We start from the raw sequence: 26,767 nt of genomic DNA on the forward strand, positions 1-26,767 counted from the left end.
CCTTGGCGAGTGGACCTTTGGGTGGGACTTTGGCTCTCACAGCCCATGGCTCTTCCACGACAGTGGGCTTCGGCTCCCTCCCCACAGGCTCCGCCCCTTCGGGAATTGGGTCTGTGGCAGACGGCTCCTCACCACCTGTCCTTACAGGTGGAGGATCTCTGCCCCCAATTTCTACCTCCCCCACGCTCGAGTCGAGGGCGGAACCTCCGTCCTCCGACTCCTCCTCCTCCAGAATCGTGTCGAGGGCGGGACCTTGCTGTTCGGGTCCCTCCTCGTCCGAGTCCCAGGCCATCGGGGAAGCCTCCCAGGTGGGCGGGATGGCTCCTCCCCTCAAGCAGGCTGCAACGCCAGCTTGTGTGGTCTGTGACTCTTTACTTGCCTCAGGCTTATTGCTTTTACTCTCAGACCTGGCTTTCCCTGCTGGTTCTTTTGCACCTGGCTTAAACAGTTTACACTGGTCATGAACCATTTTAAAAGCCCTTAGCTGACCCTCTAAACTGCCAGCCCTCGCTGTTAACCTGGCGTTCTCCTCCCTTAAAACCTGCTCAACTAACTTAGCCTCCGCAACCTGGCACCGCAGGTATTCCTCCATTTTACAGGAGGTCTCTTCCTGTGCATGTCTTTCTAGAGGACACAGGTCGACAGGCTGCGCTGGCTCTAGTCAATTGGGCACAACTGTCGGGGTTACGGGAACGACAAGGCCAGTGGTGACAGCTATTTTCCCCTGCGAAATCATCAGAGACCGCATTGTCTCTAAAATCGATTCAATCGCAGCGGGATCCACAACTGCACCAGCTCCTGGTGCTGGGGCAGGTGCTACGGTTTGGTTTTGGGCTGGTGCTGAGGCGGCGGTCTGGGCTTGGGCTTGGACTGCGGGAAATTTCCCTCTATTATCCTTCCATGGATTTCTACAGTCCTTGCGCCAATGTCCATTCTTCCCGCACCCGTAGCAATTGAGCTTGGCTTGGACAGGGTGATTCCCTTCCTGCCTCCACTCCTTCTTGCTTGGAGCTGCGGGTTTTGCCTCATGCACCTTTCCTTTCTGGGGAGGTGTTTCCTGACTTCTGCTGTTCCTGTAACCTATCGTGAGCTGATCAAGTACTATCTCCTCCGTGGAGCGGGGGTTATTGGGGTCAAACCATGTTTTGGCCTGCTCCCTCACCTGTGGCAAGCAATTGGTGACCAAGCACCGGAGCCAATGAGCCCTTTGACCAGCGTCCAGCCTGTCCCGGGCCGGCCCGCCCGGGCAGCTGCGCCGATACACTGGCCACAACCTTCCGGCGAAAACCCGTGGGGGCTCTCCCTCTAGCTGTACCGTCCTACCCAATTGGAGGAACAGACTTCCGTCATCTCCCCTATAATCTCCAGGATCTCGTCCCGTAACTCCTCATACTCCTTGTGCCCTCTCTTGCTCTCGTCAGGGAGACACTGGAGGAGCGAGCTGTCCAGGGAGAACAGCAGCATTTTGGACTGTTCAACCCCGTCGCAGTCATTAACTGCTGCGGTCTGCTCCACGTCCCTAAAATGGACGGAGGGATCTCCTGACTCGGAGAGTTTTGGGATGTGACTGATCATTTCCCTTAGCTGTCGTGCGCTCTGGGGCATTATGATCTGGTTCACAAGGGGTCCGTCCTCGCCATCATTGGCGCCTGGACCGAGCCTCCGGTGTCGCGTGGGACACATCGGTGCCGGTCCCGACTCTACTACCTGGTGTTGCTCTCCCTCAAGAACCTCTGTGTCTGACTTCTCCGTTTCCTTCCCCGGAGTCCAAGACTCAGTATAGGCGGGAGGTGCCGAGGGCTCGGGGGCTGGTACCCCAACTGCCTCTTGTGGAATCGGTCTTTTGGATTCCTTGGCTAACAGTAGCTGGCTCGCTGGTGGGTTTATGAGACACACCAAGCCGTTTGCCTTTGCTAGGGCCGCTCTCAGGTCCTCTAGCTCCCTGTGGCAAGCGCTATGGTTGGTGTTCTCAGACCTATCCTCCATGGCCATCTTATATGCTGCCCTAGCCCCCAAAATACTTTCCTCCTGTGCCGCTATCTGCTTAGCTAGGCGGAAACACCTCTCTCTCATTCTACCTCCACTGGCCTTGGCCTCAACGACCTGACACTCCAAGTAATCTATCCTGGTCTCATGGCGGTGAGTTACGGATTGGCGTTCCTGATTCAGCGCGTTAAGCGATTGAATCAGTTTCTGGCCTCCCGCAACCTTTTCCTCTATTTCTGTTAGTAGCCCTTTGATCTGGGCTGTCTGTGCTACAACGACCTGGTCCAAAAGCTGGACTTGCTTCTTGTAGCACATCAGCCAAACCGCCTTTTCTACCAATTTCTTATGCTCTTTGCTTTCTGTCCACTTGATGGCTGCGTCTAGCGGGCGCCTATCCCTTAATAGGTCAGATATCCATTGTTTTGTAAGGTTTACCTTCCCAAAAACATAGTCCGCTATTCTCTCATCCATCACATTTAGTTTATTCAGACCTTGATCTAACACACTACATTCCTGCTGCCAAGGTCCTGCCGCGGTCGCCATCTCTGTAGGGGGTTTCTCTTGCTCTCGTTCTGGTCTCCTACCAGGCTTCATGCAATAATTACCCTTGAGTGGTTCAACCCACTCTCCCCTACGGTTCTAGACCTTGGACTTAGGTGCAGGGAACTGTAGTGCAGGGAAAAACTCAATAGACCAGGTTGAATAGCACGAAATGGATGCTTTTATTATTAAACAGTTTGCAGCATTATAAAATACATGTCATAAGCACATATTAAAGTAACTACAAGCATGCACATATCTATAAACTTAACTCTATGGAAATGGGGAACACACGGCACATCGTAAAAGGGGAAACACATTACGATTACCTTTAACCCCCTCCCCTAGACCTAAACTAAGTTTCAACTTGAGGAACTCGGGATAATGCTCACCACTTTCAGATTCGCAAAAAAGGGGGTTCGCAGCCTTTTTGGCACAGCTTTCCGTCGTCACGTGGATTTGGAAACTTCTGGCGCAGTTTGTTTTTCTTACGCGATGGAGCAGCAGATATAGCCTTGATGAGTGCTCGTCATGGATGAATCCGTTAAACCTGTGTTACCTTTACTGAAAAGCTGCTGAAGAATTGGATGCACCTTTACTGAATGGGATGTTGAGGCACTGGAGTGCTAGGCCCGGAGTGTCCTTTCATCTCCGGCCGGGGTCGTTGATCTCCTGATGGTCTTCCCCGGGACGGGACGCTGATACCGAATTGCTTTCTTTATGCAGTCATTGTTATCCTTCGAAACAGAGCTGGAGGGTGCCTTCTCCTTTGGCCTGGGTCGTCGATGATCTCACGACAAAAGTACCCGGGCCACCCTCGTCGTCTTCCCGTCGTGGCCGGGCCTTGCCTGGCTGAGCTGGCTTCCAAGCCGAAGTCTTCTCGTCGTCTTCCGTTCCTCACCGAAGTTACGAATTGTACCGAGGAAGTGAATCGTCCTACAAGTGAAGCGTAGCCGTCGAGGTGAAGCGTAGCGTTCTGATGGACCTTTCAATCCATAGTTATACTCTTTTGGGACAGTCTTATCTCCCGCCAGATTATAGTCCTGTCTTTGTAATATTTTTGGCGGGCAGAAATCTCTGCAGGGGCGCTTTGTCTTGTAACGGGAGCCAGTGATAGCTTAACTGGCCTTCCTGGGCCGATAATGTCTTTTACTTTGTCACCGTAACTCGGTTCGTATATTGATCGGTCTGGAGATTGCCCTTGATGGCTGTCAAACGGTTTTCCTTTGTACAGTAAATGGGTTTAAGTGTTCATTCAATTATCCGCCCATTTCTTGATGGGCCTCATCCTGTAACCCAAGACTGTCCTGTACTTAGAATCCAATTACTATGTATGCTCAGTTCCCTGAGTTTCGTTTTCCCGATACTGGCTTTCGCGGGCTTACTGTCCTCAATCCACAAGCCTGTCTGGCTTACAGTAACAGAAATCAAATGGTCCCAGAAACTGATCACGAGGTCCGGTGGCCATTTTGTATGCCCTTTTATCAAAGGTTTTTCTGTACAAGCTTCTTTTGGTCAATAAAACTGTCTTATTAACCCTATTTTCTTGCGTGATTATTGCTGAAAATTTCGAATCTTACAGGGTACTGAACTTGGATGATCAGCCATGATCGCACTGAATGGCGGAGCAGGCTCGAGGGGCCGAATGGCCTACTCCTGCTCCTATCTTCTATGTTTCTATGTTTCTAATTTCACTCTAATTAACCATATTTCCTTCTCTGTCATTGGCTCTGTTTCTTTCTCTATCCTTAAATTTAATTGATGAAGGAGATAAACGATTAGTCCTGTCGGTCACCAAGTGCGAGATGCCCGTTGACCTCACCGTTATCAACTTGCATTTCCAGCAATTTGCGCCACATAATTGGTTGCAGATGAAGGGTGAGGAAAGAAAATCCAACTCGCGGCACTCCAGCAAATTCTGGGCCATATTAATGAAAAAAATTACAATAATTGTTCAGTGACAAAATTAAGATTTTTTTGTATAATTATGATCATGGATTATATCGCAAAGATTTTCTCTTTATATTGTAATTACTATTAATTAAAAAAATGTAAGTTAATATCCCTACTAAAGTGGATGTGTAGTGGTTGATCTCCCATGTCATTGCTCGTGGAAAAAAAATTGTTCACTGTGAGAAAGTGAAAAGGGCAGTGGGCCCAAAAATTCTAGGGTAAGGAAGGGTGCAACCCAGGTGGAGCTCCAAGGGTCAGGAAATTGTGTGGAACCCGGATTCGCCAGAATTCCACTCCATTTGCCAACTGTCCAAAATTCTGATGGGGGCATGGGTGGAAGAGCCTTCTGCCAGCACACACATACCCCCGCCCCCTGCCCCCTGCCCCCTGCCCCCGCCCCCTGCCCCCCGCCCCCTGCCCCCTGCCCCCTGCCCCCGCCCCCTGCCCCCTGCCCCCGCCCCCTGCCCCCTGCCCCATGCCCCAACAGTCATTTAGGGGCATACCTGAGCTATCCCAGAACTTCCTCAACACATTCAATATAAAAACCCAAAGAACATGAAAATAGTTCAACTGCTTAATTATATTTTAAAATTTAGCTTTCATATTTAAACAATATTGGGGACCCTGCTGTGCGCAAATTGGCTCACGTGTTTTCTATATTACAACAGTGACTTCACTTCGAAAGTACTTCATTGCCTGTAAAGCGTTTTGGGATGTTTTGAGGTCAGGAAGTGCGCTATATAAATGCATGTTCTTTCTTTAAAGTGAAAGAGTAAGCACAAAGTAAGCTGCAAAATTCAAATAGTAGTTTAATTTCTATTTAATGTGCACAAGGTAAGAAATATTGGCCCCACAAATCCACGGCCAATTTGGCGGACTCCCACTTTACGTTTGGCTGAAGTCAGATGGAATGGCCACAAACTTGGTTGTGACTCAGCCACAGTTTCCAGGATGGCTTAGTGAGGGCAAAACCTCAGCTGTCTTTATAAGGCCATTGAAGTTAAGGTGGGGCAGTGCCAAGGCAGTGTCCAGACTACGGGGGGAATTTTCCCGGCCCTGAGGAGGCGGGTTTGGAGGCGGGACTGCCGGGAAAATGGCAGAAACTGGGTGCCATCTTCCCGGGAGGCGGGTCCCCGAGTCGCACAGGGACATGTCTCCTCGAGGCGGGAAGGGGATTACAGCCAATTAACTGCCAGTTAACAGGTAGTTAACAGGCAGTTTTGAGGCTTATCCCCATTTTGCCCCTGCAAGTGCGGGCTTCCCGACGGCTGCGAACCTCGCCAGGGTCAGCGAGGCGAGCAGTGGGTCTGCGGGAGTGAGAGGGGTCGAAAAGAGCACTGTGGAGGTGAGTGATGGGCGCAAGTGTGGAGAGGTAAGTATGGGAGGTGAGTGTAAAGTGTTAGAAAAAGTTTACTTACCTTTGTTTTTTCCTGCAGGCTTCAATCCTTGGGGATCCGGAGGTGCAGGGCGGGCTTAACAAGGTCAATCAAGGGAAAAGAGCGTGGGTTGGCCGGACGTCATTGGGGGCGGGACTAAACCCCGACAAACAGCAGTCCCGCCCCCAACGCGCCTCCATTGATAAAATCCAGCCCATCCTTTCTAAGGCCCACTGCCCTTTTCTCGTCCTCACATCGAATGTTTACGCTTCTAGATCTGCATGTAGTACGCCTCTCATCCTGAAGTCGTGAAAGGCGCGATATAAATGCAAGTTCTTTCTTTCTTAAAAGTGAAAGAGTAAGCACAAAGTAAGTTGCAAAATTCAAATAGTAGTTTAATTTATATTTAGTGTGCACAAGGTAAAAAGCATTGGCCCCAAAAATCCATGGCCAATTTGGCAGACACCTGTACCCTAGAATTTTTAGGCCCATTGCCCTTTTCTCTTCCTCACATCGAAAGTTCGTGCTCCTCGATCCGCATTAGGTGCACCTCTCATCAAGTGTACCTGGCCAATACAAGCAGAAGCAGGGCCCAACTGGTAAGGCTGGGGTCAAGGCATGTGCTCAGGACACACTCAGGAACTTTCAAGGGGCTGGAGTCAGGGGAGAAATCACACTCCAACCCCTAGCCGGCCAGAATTTGCTGGCATTTCCAGCATGTTTGGTAAGAGGGCTGTCACAGATCTCCTCCCAAAGTGCTAAAGCCCTGCTCCTGGAGGCCCCTCCCCCTGACCCCACAAACTTCAGCAGGGTCAGCAGTCTGCAGTGGGCACAGTTTTCTAGGCCAAAACTTCAATGGAAATTAAGCCCACCAGTCATGTGTGATGGTGGCCCAAAATTGAAGAAAAAGAAACAGGCAGCAAAGGGCAGTTCAGCACCTGAATGTCGGGGAGGCTGTGAACATGGAGTCTCAGGCCCTGAGAGACGGGGAGGCTGTGAACACGGAGTCTCAGGCCCTGAGAGACGGGGAGGCTGTGAACACGGAGTCTCAGGCCCTGAGAGAAGGGGAGGCTGTGAACATGGAGTCTCAGGCCCTGAGAGACGGGGAGGCTGTGAACACGGAGTCTCAGGCCCTGAGAGACGGGGAGGCTGTGAACATGGAGTCTCAGGCCCTGATAGAAGGGGAGGCTGTGAACATGGAGTCTCAGGCCCTGAGAGACGGGGAGGCTGTGAACACGGAGTCTCAGGCCCTGAGAGACGGGGAGGCTGTGAACACGGAGTCTCAGGCCCTGAGAGACGGGGAGGCTGTGAACACGGAGTCTCAGGCCCTGAGAGACGGGGAGGCTGTGAACACGGAGTCTCAGGCCCTGAGAGAAGGGGAGGCTGTGAACACGGAGTCTCAGGCCCTGAGAGACGGGGAGGCTGTGAACACGGAGTCTCAGGCCCTGAGAGAAGGGGAGGCTGTGAACATGGAGTCTCAGGCCCTGAGAGACGGGGAGGCTGTGAACACGGAGTCTCAGGCCCTGAGAGAAGGGGAGGCTGTGAACACGGAGTCTCAGGCCCTGAGAGACGGGGAGGCTGTGAACACGGAGTCTCAGGCCCTGAGAGAAGGGGAGGCTGTGAACACGGAGTCTCAGGCCCTGAGAGAAGGGGAGGCTGTGAACATGGAGTCTCAGGCCCTGAGAGACGGGGAGGCTGTGAACACGGAGTCTCAGGCCCTGAATGTCAGGGAGGCTGTGAACACGGAGTCTCAGGCCCTGAGAGACGGGGAGGCTGTGAACACGGAGTCTCAGGCCCTGAGAGACGGGGAGGCTGTGAACATGGAGTCTCAGGCCCTGAATGTCAGGGAGGCTGTGAACACGGAGTCTCAGGCCCTGAATGTCAGGGAGGCTGTGAACATGGAGTCTCAGGCCCTGAATGTCAGGGAGGCTGTGAACATGGAGTCTCAGGCCCTGAGAGACGGGGAGGCTGTGAACACGGAGTCTCAGGCCCTGAGAGACGGGGAGGCTGTGAACACGGAGTCTCAGGCCCTGAGAGACGGGGAGGCTGTGAACACGGAGTCTCAGGCCCTGAGAGACGGGGAGGCTGTGAACATGGAATCTCAGGCCCTGAGAGATGGGGAGGCTGTGAACACGGAGTCTCAGGCCCTGAGAGACGGGGAGGCTGTGAACATGGAGTCTCAGGCCCTGAGAGACGGGGAGGCTGTGAACACGGAGTCTCAGGCCCTGAATGTCAGGGGGGCTGTGAACACGGAGTCTCAGGCCCTGAGAGAAGGGGAGGCTGTGAACACGGAGTCTCAGGCCCTGAGAGACGGGGAGGCTGTGAATATGGAGTCACAGGCCCTGAATGTCAGGGAGGCTGTGAACACGGAGTCTCAGGCCCTGAATGTCAGGGAGGCTGTGAACACGGAGTCTCAGGCCCTGAGAGAAGGGGAGGCCTTTGATGTAAAACATTTTTGTAGAAATTTGCAACATTGTATAAACAATTTTATTGATAGGTTTAGTTCCTTTTGTGTGAAATATTTAATTTTGGTGTGTTCAATATGTTATGAATGTTTTTATACAGGCATAAACTGGGCTGACTCAGAAATCAAGATTGCCATGGAAACCATTTTGAAAAATGCTTTTGACTAATTTGATTAGCTGATTGACTGTTTTTTGGTGCTTGCTGTTAATGATTTGTAACAGTTTATAAACATGCAAAATGGATGGACAGGAAAAGACCAACTGGTCTATCAAGCCTGCCCCACATCATGATGGCTGGAGCATCATGATTAAACACCCAACCCCCGCTGCAGCCATGTAATCTCCTGGGAGAGGCAAAAACAACAGAGACAAAACCCAACAAGGGAAAATATACTTTGGAAAATTCCTCCCTGACCCCCTCAGGTGCTCACCACCAGTCCTGGAGATCACATGGACCTAGTGTTTATCTATAAAGACATTTACCTTCTACCTGTATATGATGCGATCTCTGCCCCAGTCAAGACCCAGTCCAGCTCCCTCTTGAAGTCATGCAGAGAGTCAGCACCCACCACACCAGCTAGCAATGTATTCCAGAGGCTCATCTCCCTGGGAAAAGAAGAACCACCTAACATCCAGTCTATTCCTACTCTTACATAGTTTAAACATGTGTCCCCTGATCCTCCCCAATCTGTTAAACTGGAATAATCTATCAATAGGCACGCTATCCAGCCCTTTAATGATTTTATAGACCTCTCTCAGGTCACCTCTAAGTTTGCACTGTTCTAAAGTAAATAGACCAAGGACCTTGAGCCTAAGTAGATGAGGTTATTTAAGCTAGGAATCATTCTTGTAGCTCTCCTCTGGAACTTTTCCAAGGCCACTATATCACCCACCATGCGGGGGGACCAAAACTGGGGAGATGGAGACATTTAAGGAAAATATTTTAAAAGTACAGTAGAAATGCTTCCTTTTCAACCTCTAAACATGAAAATAGACAATTAGGAGTAGGAAAAAAGCCTCTTGAGCATCACTGATTTGAATCACTCCACCATTCTTTGCATCGGTCTACGCTCTGGAACTCCCTGCCTAAACCGGTCCGCCTCTTTACCTTTCTTTCCTCCTTTATGATGCTCCTTAAAATCTACCTCTTTGACCAAGCTTTTGGTCACCTGTCCTAAAACCTTTTTATGTGGCTCGGTATCAAATTTTGTTTGATAACATTCCTGCGAAGTGCCTTGGGATGTTTTAGAAGGCGCTATATAAATGCAAGTTGTTATTGTTGTATTCAGACTTTATGAAAAAAAACTGAAATGTATTCCTTGTCCATCAATGCCTTTCTGTAAATTTAGAAGATTGTATTTGGAGAAATACAGTGCAAACAGAAAGTAAATCTCTTTGACATGGGTTATCAGAGGAGTTTTTCTTTTGCATTTGTTTTAGGCAGTAAAGAGCCATGGCTATCTGAGCATGTGATGTGAAGTAAATCTGTTCACATTCAGATTTGTCTGTGAAAGGGAAGCATTTTATTCTGAGTAAACAAGCCCAGCTGAACAAACTCCTTAATCTTTAGTTACACATAAACGTGTAATGGCCAAGATCAACTGTTAAGTACCATGCTTGTTAGTAGTGATGTCATTACAAGGACTTGGATACAGCAGAAGCTGTGTTTTCCCCCTCAAAGGATTTCAGTCAGTTTGTGTTAACATTTGATACTGATCATGTCAATGACAGAATAGGGTATTGCTGCAAACATGGTAATCTGTGCACGACTTTTCCCAAAAATGGTTTTGATTCAAAACACTTCTGCTTGTAATTTTTCTGGTAATTGTAAGAGTTTTCCCCTTCCTATTTTTTTGCTGATCATGAACATTTCCCTTGTTATTTCTGCGCAGTACTTCATTTATCTCCAATATACTTATTGATCTGTTTATTGTTAAATGAGGCTTCGAAGGACGAAGCAGCTACATTGTGGTGATACGGTCTAAATTCCTGAATCTCAAGGGATCTTTGTCCTTTAAGTGCATGGCATTTTACAATTGTGATGTTCTACATAGATTCCTGCAGATTGAATATTAATTTCACCACATTGGCAGATGTTGCACAAGGCACACTAGGTTGGAATTTCCAAATGCATTTCAAGTTGATTGATTTCTAAATCACCCTTTCTATATATGTCTGATTGTATGTTTTATTGGTGAACACCTGTATTTATCACAGTGCAGCATAGAGTGACTAATGTCACATAGACACGAGGCAGCCATGTGTCCACTGCTGCTTTATGCCACCTCTATAGCTATTGTGGATCCATGGTTGGGGAGGAATGACCTGAAAGTGAAATACCTTGAACTGTTAGAAAATGAAAGTTTTTTTTTTCAAAGTATAATGGATTTTATTATTGACCAATTGTCGAAGTAGCTTTCCTTTTATTTCTTTTAATTAGGCAGCATGATGATTTATTTTTGTGACACAGCTCCCTGTATGATATCATACACAATTTGTGTGGGAGCAAGATGTACTGCCTTGTCCAATTCCTTTTCAGCATGTTACAGCAATAGTTTCTTATTATTAGTACTGCTAGACAGAAACTAAACCTTTCAATGTTAGTCACACTGAGCATCAAATTTTATTTTGTCGCGGGTACATTTTTGCTGGCACTGGAGTCATAAATGGTCCCCAGAAGATCAATTAAAGTTGGTGGGGTGGGGCGGGGCGGGGGGGGAGGGTCAGTGAGTCTTCAGTGTCACACACTATCAAAATAAAAATAGTTTTGAATTAAGAAATTTAAGGGGGAGAAATTGCTCCGTGCGCCAGTCCATGCTGGCTTGAGGCCCGAGCCAAATTCAGCATCGGGCCTCGTATGCATAGGAGCTGCGATCTGCATGTACCAAATGGGCTCCACATTGCACCCAATTTCCCGTGAAAACTCTATTGTAAAGAATTAAAGGCCGCGATTTTGCCAGCGCTCAGAGAGGCGGGTCAGAGGTTAAATTGCTATTGATTGATGGCAGGTCCTGAACCCGCCGTCAACCCACCTCCAAACAGCTTTCCCAAGTGTCGGGTCCCGATTTGCGAATGGACCCAACACCTAGCGGCGGGAAACAGATTAAAGGCAATTACCTGCCTATTAACAGGTACTTGTCAGCAGTTTTCAGCCTGTTTTTGGATTTTCCCGCTTCTGGGTCGGGTTTCCCGACATCCGGATACCGCGCCAGGTAAGTGTGGTGTGTTGTGAGTCTGGTGTAATGTTTGTGAAAAGTTGACAGCTGCAGAAGTGGTGTGAAGGATGCAATGTTGCACAGGGTGAGTTTCAGAGCAAAGAAAATGTTGGTTACTGCATTTTTAAAACATGTACAGATTTCTTTAGCTTACAAGTTTTTAAATCCATGTCCAGTGCCACCTCATTGGGAAAACCTCTCTCACCAGTGACAGATTGCTTCTGCCATCTCACCTGCAGCTGCCATCTATTCCAGCATATGGAGGGAGTCATTGGAGGGCCTGGGTGCAAGAGTTCACCTTTGTGCAGTGATTGTCAGTGTTTTCAGCACCTCAATGCTGTCAAACACTGAGAAATCAACTGTCAAATTAAAATTGTGCATGGTCCCTTTAAGGAAACCAGCAGATGATGCATCATCAAATGACATCATCAGACCCGCTTCCTGTTAATTGGCTGGTAAGGCAGGCTTAACAAGGTCAATCAAGGGAAAATGACGCCTGTGGAGCGGAGGTTGCTGGGAGCGGGACTGGAACCCGGAAACCAGGTGTCCCGCACCCACCCCGACACTGATCACAAAGTCTCAGCCAAAGTATTCTTGCCAATGGGGAACTAAAATTCCGTGCTGTTCACTGTTCTAGCACTGAGAACAAAGATAAATTGTTCAAGGTTCCTAAAGCACATCAATAAAATACATGGTTAAGCCATGCCCATCAGTGGCAGTTATTGACACCAAGCAGCTTCATGCAGGCCTCACCTCAGAATGGCATTAATGCAATTTGTTTGCAATCAGAGGTGACCATTGTAAGAGGTTTTAACCCTCAAACTTAATGATTCGGACGTGACTCCATATTGGCACGGTAGATGTTTTATTGGTATATACAGCAGAAGTCAATACAACTGCCACAGACTAATATTAAGTGACAGTAATTTACAGTTCCAAAGGATATTACCAAATTCGGTTACTGGACAGTGTAGTGTGCGATGTCTCCGTTTCTTTAATCCGGTCCGGCGGTTTTCTCATTAGCAAAGGAGAGCACTAGGCTTTGGACCGCATGGATCGCTCCTCAATACCAGCGTACCAGAGACGTTAAGCGCATTTGGCTCGCATAAATCCATCTGTACAGGTAACCGTGGTCTATCTCTCTATATCTGGTCTTCTCAGGTCGAACAGTCGCCTCATATTCTTCAAAGTTCTGATCATTTGACTAACAAAGTCCAACCATGTCTATCCACGGCAAGTTCGTTTAATGAACAAGATAGCACATAGCATTATTGACACTTCTCCTATCTTGTCTGGCATCTTCAGCCCCAATGTCTGCTTCTGTTCCTCTCGACCCCACGTATGACATAGACTTTGCAACGACTTTATCAGTAGCAGGTTTGCAGCTTGCTTTTGCAAAAACTGCTCGCTTAGCAACTTAGTTTTTGCAAAAAGCTTAAAGTTTCTGTGTTAACCCTTTACATTCTTACACCATACATTAAAAAATTCAGCGCTGGGTCCTAAGCACGCCAGGTTAACCTGGCATACAAGCAGGCTGACAGTGGCGATGTCTGCACCTCTTAAAGGGACACACACATTGTTCAGGTAAGTTTGGATTTAAGGTTTTGACCTTTTAAAAAAAATATTTATTGAAGTGGTGGCTTGCCGCAATCGATGTGAAAAGTTTTTTACGTGTGTAGAGAGTGCTGCTGGACGCTTGCAAGACCTCAGATGGTAAATGAAGGCCGTTGAGAAGACAGAGCATGCTGCAAATGCTCAGCAGGTCACGCAACATCCGTGGAGAGAAAAACAGAGTTCACGTCTCAGGTCGCGATGCTGCCGGACCAGCTGAGTATTTCCAGCATTTTGTGCTGTTATTTCACATTTACAGCACCCGCTCGCAGAGGGAACAGGAAGACACAAAAGAGGAGGATACAGAAGAGGAGGAAGCTGAAGAGGAGGAATCAGATGGAATGGTACATCCCAGACAACCCCTTTGTGGCCGGGATATCTGGGATGGAATCATCTGCCTGTGGTCTCAGTGACCGCAACCCTAATTCCCCTTTCAACATTAGTCCCACACCCTACCTTCCATCTGTTACTGACCATCACAATGTAATCTTGACCATGATGCTGAAATAAAAGCTACCACAAAGCAAACTTTCCAATCCTCCTATGTACATCGACCCATCCAAAGTGACATCAAGAAATCAACTCATCACCCTTATGCATTCTCTTAGTGACTGTTTTGTGTGTGCCTTTGCCTAACCTACTGATGTCACGCAGTGCTACCCCAGTGGCTGCAGCATGGCTGGTGGAAAGCTGCTGACTTTCAGTGGGGGACACTGCAAATGGCCTTGCTGGTCGACATTGAGGAGATGGTGGCTGGGAATGTCGAATCAATCATCTTCTTCTTCTTCACTCTCCTCTCCCTCTTCTTGGTCACGCACTGGCTGGGCAGGTTACATTTCCTGGATGTGTGAAATAAGGCAGGCAAAAGGGTGGAGTTGTGGTGATGGGAGGGCAGGAAAGCATGAGGTACATGCCAGAAGGAGAATAACATATGAGGATACCAGCATCTTGTATCCTTCCAGCCTCACCACTGGCCAAGGGCTCAGCCATGCTCCTGCCAAGAATGGGCAGCACCGTCTCCTCCAAGGAGGTGAGGTGAGGCTAGGAACGGGAGATGTGCCTCGTGATTTGTGCAGATTGTTGATAGGTGAATGATTGGGGGTGGGGGTCGTGCATTGAGCAGTGTGTGAGGCTAGTGGTGCAGTTGGTAGGAGACGGCTTTTGAAGACGCATTCACTGACCTTGACCAGTGGCCTGAGGTCATGAAACTTCTTTGGGCACTGGAGCCAGGTCGTGGAGGCGACACTGCTGGCAGTGATGGCCTCGGTGATGTACTTCCACATTGTTCTTTCTGGAGGGCCTCCTGGCCCCTGTGGGTAGCGGACCTGTCTTGCAGTGTTGATCCCCTGCACAAAGATGAAGTACAATGTGCAAGACCCTGGGTGCCCCTTCCCTGGCTTGCTGAGCCATTTGTGTGAGTGCTGAGGCATTTTTCCCATTTTTGAGTTTAGGAAGGGAATTCAGCTCTAAGAGCTGAATATTCATATTTGGGACTTCTTTTAAATGTTAAGCATTTTTTTAAAAGGCGGAAAGGGCTGAAAATTGCATTGTTTCACTTCATTTTAATTTGTATTGCTTCAGTGTGCATGGCCCCTCTAATTCTCAGACCTCTTCATTGCCCACAATTCTTTGTAAGCTCCACAACCTCGCTTTCAGAGGCTGTGCGAAGCTCCAACATCGCTCCTGGACATGAACTTCGGGATGGATGCCTCCAGTAATGCCACCAGGATGGCGTTGCATGGCAGATAAGCGCTGCGCCAACAATCTCCATGCCCCCCAGACGAATTTTGCTCTGTTAGTGTTGTGGCTATTTTCAGCAGCCGTGAACTCCATTTTCTGGTGACACTGGCAACTTTACTGGCTAACACGAATTTCTCCCCCTTAGAGTTAAATATTAAATTGTAGATTTTAAAATATGCACGTTATAAAAAAGCATTCTAAGGTTGCAATTGGGATTAAGTGAAAGCATTGCTTACACAATAGTAATGGTTTGAAATAGCATTGTAGTACGTGTTTGTATGAAATTGCTTTGTCTGCTATTTGAACCAAGGTGTTAATCTATGGATTATACTTTCATTAAAATAATTGTTAGTGGATTTGTGTTCATAAGATTGCAATCCCTGCTTCATTTCCTTGTTACTGTTCTGTATTCTTTCATTAAACTCAAATATAAGATTGTCCTATTTTTCACTTTAACATGGAAACACTGTTCCAAGGAGTCGTCAGTGTTTTACAGACTCATGTCCAGTAACATTAGTGTGTGTGTTAAATTTGTTAGATCCGTGTGTTAATGGAGACACGGAATGCAGGAGTTGATTTAACAAGTGTTTACTGAACAAAGTCTGGAGGTGAACTAACAACACAAGACGCTACACAGGCTTATATACCCGAGTGGTCACTACTGGTACTACAGTATACAGGGGCTTCAAAAACATAGTTCCTCTTAAAGGTACATACACTACAAAATTAATACCTGCTTAGCTGAGTAGTTGATTGAGATTGTGCCATTTATTATATTGTGGTTTATGATTAAAATTTGAGTGCTAAGATTTGAACATGCACTCCTAGTGGGCACTAACAGGAAGGCATAGATTCAAAAATGACAGCCTAGCATGTTAAATAGTGGTGAAATAAATATATGTTGTCTCCAGTGTTAAACTGCATGCTCATTCCTAGAGATTTAAAGAGCATGTAGACCCTGCCTCAATATGTATTTTCCCTTGTTTCTTAAACTGTAAAAGCTCACCAACTTTAATTAGTTTTGCCTTCATTAAATTGTTAAATTTCAAAGCAACGATAAGCACTCGTAATGAAATCCCTTGGTTACACTTGAGTTGCTAAAATATTCGTGGATTAATTGAATGTAGTATTTAATCTAGACTATATGGTAGTATCACTGAAAATCTAAACGTTTCCCTCCCTGATGATATAAACAGATGTTATGCAATTTAAAGTTTACTTGAGCAAGAATGATGTGTGACATCTCCAGTTTAACCGTTGAAGTGTGGAAATACCCAGGAGATCACATGAGTGGGGAGTGTAGATGTTGTAACACACAAGGCATCATCATTGCGTGGGACAGGCTGGATGGACCAGAGGGTAGCTTCCTGTCCGCCATTGTTCGTAACTTTCAAAGTGTAGATTTCTTCCTTTTGCAATAGTCTTATGAAAACGATTTTCTGCACGTTTCTAAAGATGGGTGTTCTGAAGTAGAATAAAAATAAATGTAAAGAATGAGACAACATTTTTAATTTCAATCAGCATCTCAGCTCTGTCACTGTATGGACACCCTGGCCAAGAGTTTCCACTTTGGGCAATCCATGCGCAAATTACGCTCAAAACTGCGCCACTTTTCAGAAGCGTTTATTTTTCTCAAGTTCCCGCTCAAACTCAATTTGCATATTGCTGAGTGTAAAATCTACCATGAACCAGTGCAATTGGGCAGCATTTTAGAATGTAATTTTTTTTTTAAACTAATCATTTTGTATTAAAAATATTCTCGAGATATTTAAGAGTGGTAAACTGGTGCAGTTTTAGTAATACAGCTGAAAATGGGTTTATCACAAAAACTAACCTGTTTTAGTGTCTAGTCCACCAGCTGTGAGTAACTCGATTTTAAATAACTGAAAATGACTTTAAAACACTATACAGTACCATTTATTAGTTACATTGCTGTACAGTAGTCAATTTCTTAGTAAATTAAAAAAAATTAAAAGCTTTTAAAACATGCCTATGAGTGTCTTTTTGCCTAAAAAAAGGCTTAATTTTAAGAGCCTCCTTGAAGGCCTGTAAACGAGCGCAATTAGCAGAAACTTCCAATGGTGATTAATTTGATCTGGGGATGCGGCCAGTTTTGTGGGTGGAGCCGGCCTCTAGCGCAAAGTTCGTTAAACCAGCGCAAAAGATCGCGGAAACTCGATTTGCGCTGGACGTAATTTGCGCTTGATTTCTTTTGCGTTGGTTTGGCCGATTTCGGGCATATTGTGCAGGAAAAACCAGCACAACCAAGCGGAAACTCATGCCCCCTAAGGCTACTTCCTTGTAGGGCGGGAGGAAAAATCAGAGGTAGAATAACTTTATTAATAACTTGGATGCTGCTGATGACTTGCATGACAGAATAGAAAGTTGTATATCCAGGTTTGCAGATGGCAGATGGTGTCCACATACACAAATTCTTAAAGGTGGCAGGGAAAGTTGATCAGATGGTTAAAAAAGCATGTGGGTTACTTAAGGTTATAAATAGAGGCATAGAATATAAAAGCAAAGAGATCATGCTAGATCTTCATAAATCACTGGTTAGGCCTCAGCTGGGGTACTGTGGACAATTCACGGGCACCACACTTCAGGAAAGATGTAAAGGCCTTAGAAAGGTACAGAGGAGGTTTACCAGGATGTTACCAGGGATGAGGGACTTCAGTTATGAGGAGAGGTTGGAAAATTTAGGACTGTTCTCCTGGGAACAGAGAAGGTTAAGAGATGATCTAATAGAGGTTTTCAAGATGATGAGAGGTTTTGATACAGTAGTTGGAGTAAAACTATTCCCTCTGATGAGTGGGTCAATAACCAGAGGTCATAGATTCATAATCATTGGTAAAAGATCCGGAGGAGAGATGAGGAGAATTTTTTTCACTCAGAGAGTTGTCGGGATTTGGAAAGCTCTACCTGGAAAGGTGGTGGAAGCTGATTCCATAAATAATTTTAAAATGGAGTTGGACAGGTACTCGAGGATGAGGAACTTACAGGGTTACGGACAAAAAGCGGGGATGTGGGACTAATACGACTGCTCTTTCAAGGAGCCAGTACAGGCACGGCGGGCCGAATGGCCTCCTTCTGTGCTGTAAGTTTCTATGATTGCATGAAGCTAAATTAAGAGGGACAGTAAGTAGGGCAGATGGGAGCCAAGGGACATAAACAGATGAAGTGAGTGGGCTTTTGCCCTTTGCCCTTTGTCTGGCACTGCTGACCGTTGATGCCAAAAGTGGAAATATTTTCCATTCCCCAGCAATGTCACCCACACCTTGATACACAGGTTTCCCCATCAATTCCATAGTTTTGTAACACTGCTCTCAATCTGTTTCTCAAATCACCGTTTGAAGCTTGCCTAAAATCAATAAAATTGCTGTAGAAGAGTCTGTTCTTTTCATAATATTTCTCAGATGGTTGTCAAGGATGAACAAGTGGTCCATTGTGCCTAGATTTTTTTGCTGAGCCCATTTTGTTCTTCACCAATTGAATTGATTTTATTAGTAATTTGCCTGTAAGTGCCGAAAATACTTTACTAGAGATACTCAGCCAGGCAGTTCCATGATAGTTCTTATTGCTGTTTTAAAAAAAAAACGGTACAAGTATTGGCTTCCTTAGTCCTTCAAGATCCGTTCAGTCATCTCTATTTTATTACACATGTTGTGGACAGCCTGAACTCTGATTTATCACCCTGATGTTCTCAAGCATTGGAGCTTTCAAATTTTTCAATCTGCAAATGGCAAATTTGGCCTCATCCTTCAAAGTTTTGAGAGAGTTGTGTTCCTCAAGATCCTTTGCCGTAGATTGAAAACATTTAAGGATAGAGTTGTATGTCTTATTTCTGTTATTCTATAGGTGTTCAAAGTGCTTGCTCCATTTATTATTTATTTGTTGTCCGCTTCCTAGTATATGCCCAGCTTATCGACCAGAATCGGACTGCCTTTGTCAGAGTCTTATTAAAAATCTGATGACTATTACTAAACTGAGAGACCAACTCTAACAAAGCGCATTGATCATTTAACCAAATAATTTTCCTCACTTTTACCATTTGCCGAATTAGTTTGGTATTTTATTACACTTGCGCTTTTTAGTGGACTCTTTACCATCTGCTCAAATCACTAACCACTAAATAATTGATTGATTATGCAAAATGAACTTTTGCTCCTTTTTTTGATTCAGTACTTCTTCTGTTAATTGCAGACCTAATTTCTGCCCAGGTAGACTCAACATCATTTTCATTTCTATCCAGGGCTGGTTTGAATAAATGTTCCTTCGCAAGCTCCGACTAAAGCAACAAATTTAGGAGTCTGGGTCTGAGATGAGCGCAGGAGCCTCATTTCAATATTGATGAGACCAGGGCCGCCTAAAAATAGACAGCAACTCTTGTGCAGATCGGGCGTGGGCCTCTGCACAGCTAAATTGGTATTGTTATGTCTGTTTTAGGCCTAGGCGCAACAATGTTAAATTTAGATTCCATTTTTTTAAATGTTGGAAATAACAACAGAAAATGCTGGAAATACTCAGCAGGCCAGGCAGCATCCGTGGAGAGAGAAACAGAGTTAACGTTTCAGGTCTGGGACCCTTCATCAGAACTGGAAAAAGTTGGAGATGTAACAGATATTAAGCAGGTGCAGAGACGGTGGGGGGGGAGTGGTTAGGAGGGGAGGAAGAAATAGAACATCCTGTACTTTTGTAAGAGGCAGGAAAGATAAAATGTTGCAAATGGGAATGGCAAAAATCATACTGCATGAAAAATGGGGGCAGGGATAATTATCTGAAATTGTTGAACCCGATGTTGAGTCCGGCAGGCTGCAAAGTGGCCAATCGAAAGATGAGGTGCTGTTCCTCGAGCTTACGTTGAGCTTCATTGGAACAATGCAATAGCCCGAGGACAGAGAGATCAGAGTGGGAGTGAAGCGGTGAATTAAAGTGACAGGCGACCGGAAGCTCAGGGTCACCCGTACGGACTGAACGGAGGTGTTCCGCAAAGCGGTCGCCCAATCTGCGTTTGGTCTCCCCAATGTAGAGGAGACTGCATCGTGAGCAGCGAATACAGTATATTAAATTGCAAGAAGTACAAGTAAATCGCTGTTTCACCTGGAAGGGGTGTTTGGGGCCCTGGACAGTGGGAAGGGAGGAGGTAAAAGGGCATGTGTTGCATCTCCTGCGTTTGCACGGGAAGGTGCCAGGTGAAGGAACAGGGCTGTTGGGGGTGATTGAGGAGTGGACCAGGGTGTCGCGGAGGGAGCGGTCCCGTCGGAATGCTGAAAGGGGAGGTGAGGGGAAGATGTGTTTGGTGGTGGGATCACGTTGGAAGTGGCGGAAATGGCGGAGGATGATCCGTTGAATGTGGAGGCTGGTGGGATGAAAGGTGAGGACAAGGGGAACCCTATCGTGGTTCTGGGAGGGAGGGGCAGGGGTGAGAGCAGAAGTGCGGGAAATAGAACGGACACGGTCAAGGGCCGTGTCAACCATGTTGGATTTGATTGTAAAATGTTTTGCAAGCTAATGCTTTTGCTTTATTGCCTAAGATGCATCAAGTGAGCAACTCACAAGGAAACACAGACTTAAAAAATATAGGGGGTGATATTGGGTGCCTTTGCACCTCCCATTAGTGCCCCCGGGAGGGGCTAACAGGGCGCAATGCTGACATCGACTCCCGCTATATTCGACGGGAGTTTTGTAGCGGCACTACGGCATTGCGCCTCGCTCTCCTGCACCCAGAGATCGTGATGTCATCGCCGTGCGCATCGCCCTGGACCCAAAATTGACTTCCGCCCCCTGCAGCAGCGCCAGTCGAAAACACCGACAGCTGCAGGAGGCGTGCATCGGGCAGCTGGCCGCTTCGGGGGCAATGTTTAAAGGCGAGGTGGCCGAGGTAAGTATAAAAAAACTTACCTTTCTTGTTCCAGTTTTTTTTTGGGGGTTCCTGCCCGCGATCGATCAGCCCGGCGCTCTGCTTGAGTGCCGAGCTGATCGCGCGGGATCGCGGCTGCCTTGGTGGTCCAGGTAGGTACTTTTTAAATTGCAGAGCCTGCATCAATGGCCCTTCCCTTTAAGGGAGGGAAGGAGCCTTTTAACGCGGCAGTGCCGCACGGCCCAGTGTGCAGTGCTGCTGAAGTCTCCGCCCCGCCTGCTGCCGATTGCGCTCCAAGACGGAAGCGGAGCTCTTGATTTAGCACTCCACTTCCTTCTTGGAGCGAAAACGGTGAATTTTTCAAACGTTTGAAATCGTTAGCGCCTGGCGCTAACTTTTCAAACTTAAAAAAATTTGCGCCCCAAATGGGGCGATAGTGAATTGCTCCCCCATAATTTTTACCAAGAGCTTCAGGATTTTGCCGCAACAAAATGTATGAGTGACTCACTACACTGGCTCGCACACGATTAATAGCCCAATGAACAAAATACAGGAAACTCTCGATTTACCGGCACCTAAATAACCAGAAATCTCTGTTAACTGGCAAAATTCAGGAATAGGTTCAGGTAAGTTTTACTTCATATTAGTGGCATTTCCTGGATCTGTGGCTGTGTAACTGGGGTTCGTGCACTTGTTGCTAAGCAACAGGGATGCTTGGTCTGTGGCCGGAGTTCCTGCACATGTTGCTAAGCAACAGGGAAGCCTGGATTTGTTGCTGTGTACGGAGCGTACCTTTTAACTATACCTCTCTGTAACCCGGACTTTTTGATAAACCGGCACCACACTGGTCCTGTTGGTGCTGGATAATTAAGAGTTTCCTGTACTGCAGGTCTTCCATTATCCAGAAACCACAGCCCAGCAAGGGAAAAAAAATTGGGATTTCAAAAAAAGAAATATAGTTGCAAATTTTTGGGAAATGTTGATTGGAAAGGAAGTGTAGAAATTAAATGTGTACTCAACCACATTTAAACAGACTTTGAGAGCAACATCAAGTCCTCAATGAGTGCTCGAATTTCACCTGAGTTTGAGGGATTTACTGAGTTGTGCTGACCTAACAGACTGAATAGGAGGCCCCTCCCTGAGCGGTACCCATACCAACCCCTCCTTCAGCTGGCCCGGCCCCTCACTGCACCATCGCCATCTGGATCATCTCCACGCTTCCCTGGTGATTTGGATGATCTGTGCAATGATAAAACATAAGTGATCACCTGCAAATGGACAATTGAAAGACCGCTCAAACTCTAGACCAACCCATCCTCCTCGCAGCCCCCCCGATAACCTCTTCGCATTCCTCCCCCCCCACCACGATAACCTCCTCACGCTCCCCCAGTTTGGGAACCTCCGCTCTAGTCAATTGACTATTTTATTTGCGTTCCCCTGCCTGCCTAGCTGCAGTGACAGGGTTTGCAAACCTAATATATGATTGTCAGGTTCATGGATATTATAGCGTAACTTGGACAAATGGCAGTAAATCCTTAGTGAATTACGTTAAAATTAACAGTAAGCTGCTTAAAACATTCATGTTTGAATGTCATCTGGTTTCTAAAAATGTGACACCTTTTCAGCCTTGCAGACTTATGTGATTGATTGATTGTAATGATTGATGGTCATCTGGTACAGAACTCTACTGTGATATTTCGATCTTTAGAAAGAAGTGAAAACATGAATGTAAATGTGGGGCATGGTCACTGCGATATGAAAGCTGAGTTCTACAGAGCTTTAAAACTTTAATTAGAATTTCCAAATAGTTTGACATTATCTAAAGGTGCAACATCGTCACAGTAATGTGACCTTTATTAATGCAAAATGCAATCACGTAAATTGTGCATGAAATGCATCATCATGCCATTTGCGTGCGGACATTGTTGTGGAAAAAAGTCACGTACATCTCAATTCCCTCCTCAAATTAAAAAAAATCACCAAATACCGTGTCAAGAAGAGAGTGCCCCTTTAATTCTAATCACATTTCATAAATGTACATCCTTAAAGAAATGAAGAAAAAAAGTAGGAAGATGTTATGAAAGATTCGGGATCTTCTTTCTCCTTTGCATCCAATCAGTTGAGTTAGCATGGCCTGTTTTGAACAATTGATTGGCTGTTACTTACAGACACAAGGTGGGGTCATTTTAACTTTGTGCGATAGTGCAAAACGGGTGATAGCGATTCAGCCAACCGTTTTACATCTCTCCGGATTTTTAAAATTCCATTGCTATCACCCGTTTTACTCAAAATTACTCCCAAATGCAAGCATTTAGTTAACTGGTACTGGGTTTACCTCACAAATTACCTGCCTAAAATAAAACAAGTGATCTTGGATGCAACCTCTTTGTCAGTGGTGGGTAAAGTTTTAGAAACAATAATCAAGGAAAAAATTAATGGGCACTTGGAGAGGTTTAAGCTAATTAAGGAGAGCCAACACGGATTTGTAAAAGGCAGATCGTGTTTGATTAATCTAATTGAATTTTTTGATGAAGTAACGGAGGATCGATGAAGGGAATGCAATGGAAGTTGTCTACATGGATTTTCGGAAGGTGTTTGATAAAGTACCACATAGAAGGCTGGTTAACAAAATTGAGGCTCAGTGGGTCAGTGGCAGCTTGGATAAAGAATTGGCTTAAGGACAGAAAACAGCGAGTTGTGGTAAATGGCTGTTTTTCAGACTGGAGGATGGTAGACAGTGGTGTTCCCCAAGGGTCAGTGCTGGGGGCACTACTTTTTTTGATATATATAAATTACCTGGATATTGGAATACAGAGTAGAATTTCTAAATTTGCCGATGACACCAAACTTGGAGGTGTGGCAAACAGTGAGGATGATATCAATCGACTGCAACAGGACATAGAAAGGCTAGCAGAATGGGCAGACAAGTGGCAGATGGAATTTAATACAGAGAAGTGGGAGGTGATGCATTTTGGCAGAAGGAACAGGGAGAGGCAATATACACTTAATGGCACAGTTTTAAAGAGTGTGCAGGGACAGAGGGACCTGGGTGTTAATGTGCATAGGTCCCGGAAGGTGGCGGGACATATTGAGAGAATGGTTAGCAAAGCACATGGGATATTGGGCTTCATAAATAGAGATATTGAGTACAATAGTAGAGAAGTTATGCTGAACTTTTATAAAGCGCTGGTTAGGCCACAACTGGAGTATTGCATCCAGTTCTGGTCACCACACTTTTGGAAGGATGTGAAGGCACTTGAGAGGGTGCAGAGGAGATTTACCAAAATGTTTCCGGGATGGGGGATCTTAGCTACAAGGATAGGTTGGAGAAGCTGGATTTGTTTTCATTAGAGCAAAGGAGGTTGCGGGGTGATATGATAGAGGTGTACAAGATTATGACGGGTTTGGATAGGCTAGATGGGGAAAGGCTGTTCCCACTAGTTGATGGTACAAGGACTAGGGGACACAGATTTAAGGTTTTGGGCAAGAGATACAGGGGGATGTGAGGAAAAACTTTTTTACGCAGCGAGTGGTGAGGACCTGGAACTCGCTGCCGACGGAAGTGGTGGAAGCGGAGACACTCAATGTTTTCAAGGGGAGACTGGATAGGCACTTGAGGGAAATAAACTTGCAGGGCTACGGGGATAGAGCAGGGGAATGGGACTGACTGGATTGTTCTACAGAGAACCGGCTGAATGGCCTCCTTCTGTGCCGTTATGAATCTATGATTTTATGACTCTTCATTCCTTCGCCACTCATCCTGCACCGATTGACAGCTCATTCCTTGTTCATTTCTGTGGGGTCTCATGGAAAATCTATCAATCACTTTATAGCATTAACCTGGTTAAAGAGCTAGTAATTATAAACTAGCAAAAAAAGTTAAAAGTGGAGTGGATTTGAAGTCCATGATGCTTTTTGACATATGCAGACAATAAATAGCGAACCAAAATATTGGTTTCAAATAGAGCTCTTGCAAAATTATAGTACTAAATCTTGACCAGGGACAGACCCACTTCCCTTCATTTAATTTCAATCTTAAGTGTTTCTTAAGAATATACGCCACAAAATTACACTGCGAAATGCTAATGAAGGAATGCTAATCACGTTTATTTGAAATTCTTCTTTCTATTTTAGTTAACTCATTAACTCATTTAAAAAAATGGGTCAACACCTCTGCTTAAACAACAAAGGGAGACATTTTGAAAGAATGCATTAAGCATTTGTATGCTGGCATCCCACATAGATAGAATTTGCATTTATATAACGCTTTTCACGACCTCAGGATGTTGTAAAGCGCTTTACAACCAATGAAGTACTATTGAAGTGTAGTCACTGTTGTAATGTAGGAAACGCAGCAGCCAATTTATGCACAGCAAGCTGCCATAAACAGCAATGAAATAAATGATTAGATTGTCTGTTTATGGTCGTGTTGGTTGAGAGATAAATGTTGGCCAGGACACCGGAGAGAACTCCCCTGCTCTTCTTTGAATAATGGCATGGGATCTTTTATATTCACTTGAGAAGGAAGACAGGGCCTATATCTAAGCCAAAAGAATGGCATCTCCATACACTGAATTGTCAGCGTAGTTTTTGTGCTTAAGTCTCTGGAGTGGAGCCTTGAACCCACAACCTTCTGACTCAGAGACAAGAGTGCTACCACTGAGCCACTGCTGAAACCTAAAATTTCACGTCCATAATCTGTCTCCATGCCATAAAAAACCTGCCCATTAAACTCTAGGATAAAGGAGATGTATGTTCATCAGCTGCATAGAATGATGCTTGCAGCATAGCATGTGTTCGTCAGAAATGTAGAAACCATGATTGACTGACTGAAACCAGTCACCAAGTAATCCAGTATTTATTTTGAAAGCTCAGAAGTGTTTTTAAGGTTTAAAAGATTAATCAAAAGCTAAACATTCATATAGAAAAAAAATGATGCCTTCACCATTCACTGTGAAATAGATTTGATTTCAATATATATTCGATATTCGTGCAGTTAACAAATGGAAGTCGAAATGCTGCAGCAGTGAACCCACACGTTACTTTTGGAATAATATTACACATATAGCTCATATTAGTTTTGACATTATGCACTATTTTTCTTTTTACATATATTTATGTTAATCATTTCTCAGTAGGCTTCACCACTGTGACATAACTCTTTTCCCACTTAACCTGTGTGGAAATTGGCCGCTGTGTTTATCTACATTGCAACAGTGATGGCACTTCAAAAAGTACTTCATTGGCTGTGAAACGTGCTATAGAAAATGTAAATTCTTTCTTACTACTCTTTGGAATAAGTAAGAAGAAATAAAAGTTCAAACTATCAACCTCTTAAGGTATGGGCCTCATGGGGATACCCTGGAAATCATGCACTGATCAGTAGAATTCTTTGGCAATGTTGACAGAATATTTGGATGTTCCTGGAGTGGTGTCCTTTACTGATGAAGAACTCCGAAGGGTTTGCACAGAGGGTGTTTGAATCGCCACATGAGTACAGTCAGTTTCACCCTATACCTTGAGAATACCAGGGCCGAGTAATCTGTTGGCAGTGCGCCTGTTTCACAGCCGTCTAACTCTCCAAAATGGCGGGTGGTATGCGCGCGCACATTCCGTGCCAGAACTGCGTCGCCTGCCATACTAGTAAAGGTTCCCGCACAGGCCTGAACTAGGTGTTAGGCCCTGAAACAGGCGATTTGACTATGAGGGCATCACTGCTGAGCCTGACCCTGTCCTCACTCAAATTATGTGAACTGCAACAATGGGTTGCTGGGGGAGCAAACCAGAGTGAGCAAAGGGGGCCATTGGGGACAGCTATTGATTCTTCTGCGTGGGGGGCTGGGCACCAACCCAGCCAGACAGGTGCTCTTTGACTGGACTTTCCGGCCACTTTGACGGACGTGCCCCATGTCTTGTGGGCACTTTCCATTGGCAGGGAACCTCACTCTGACCCCAGGAAGTCTGCCAGATTCAGCTGCATGCCGTTGGGTGCATCTCAACACTTAGTCCAAGGTGCGCCCC

The 26,767-nt window shown here is 45.8% G+C and overlaps 1 protein-coding gene across 1 annotated transcript in view; it reads left to right on the plus strand.

Annotated features, from left to right (window-relative positions):
- The first annotated feature begins 6,817 nt into the window (after positions 1-6,817).
- grik2 (glutamate receptor, ionotropic, kainate 2) overlaps positions 6,818-26,767 on the plus strand; it is a 529,211-nt gene continuing 509,261 nt past the window's right edge. The window contains exon 1 of the mRNA XM_085998231.1: positions 6,818-8,299. Within this exon, the coding sequence (XP_085854357.1) occupies positions 6,818-8,299 (1,482 nt within the window). The remainder of the gene's footprint in view (positions 8,300-26,767) is intronic.

This window comes from Somniosus microcephalus, chromosome 9 (assembly GCF_052327205.1).
Source record: "Somniosus microcephalus isolate GS21.2 chromosome 9, FLI_Smic_1.0, whole genome shotgun sequence".
In the NCBI taxonomy this organism is placed as follows: Eukaryota; Metazoa; Chordata; class Chondrichthyes; order Squaliformes; family Somniosidae; genus Somniosus; species Somniosus microcephalus.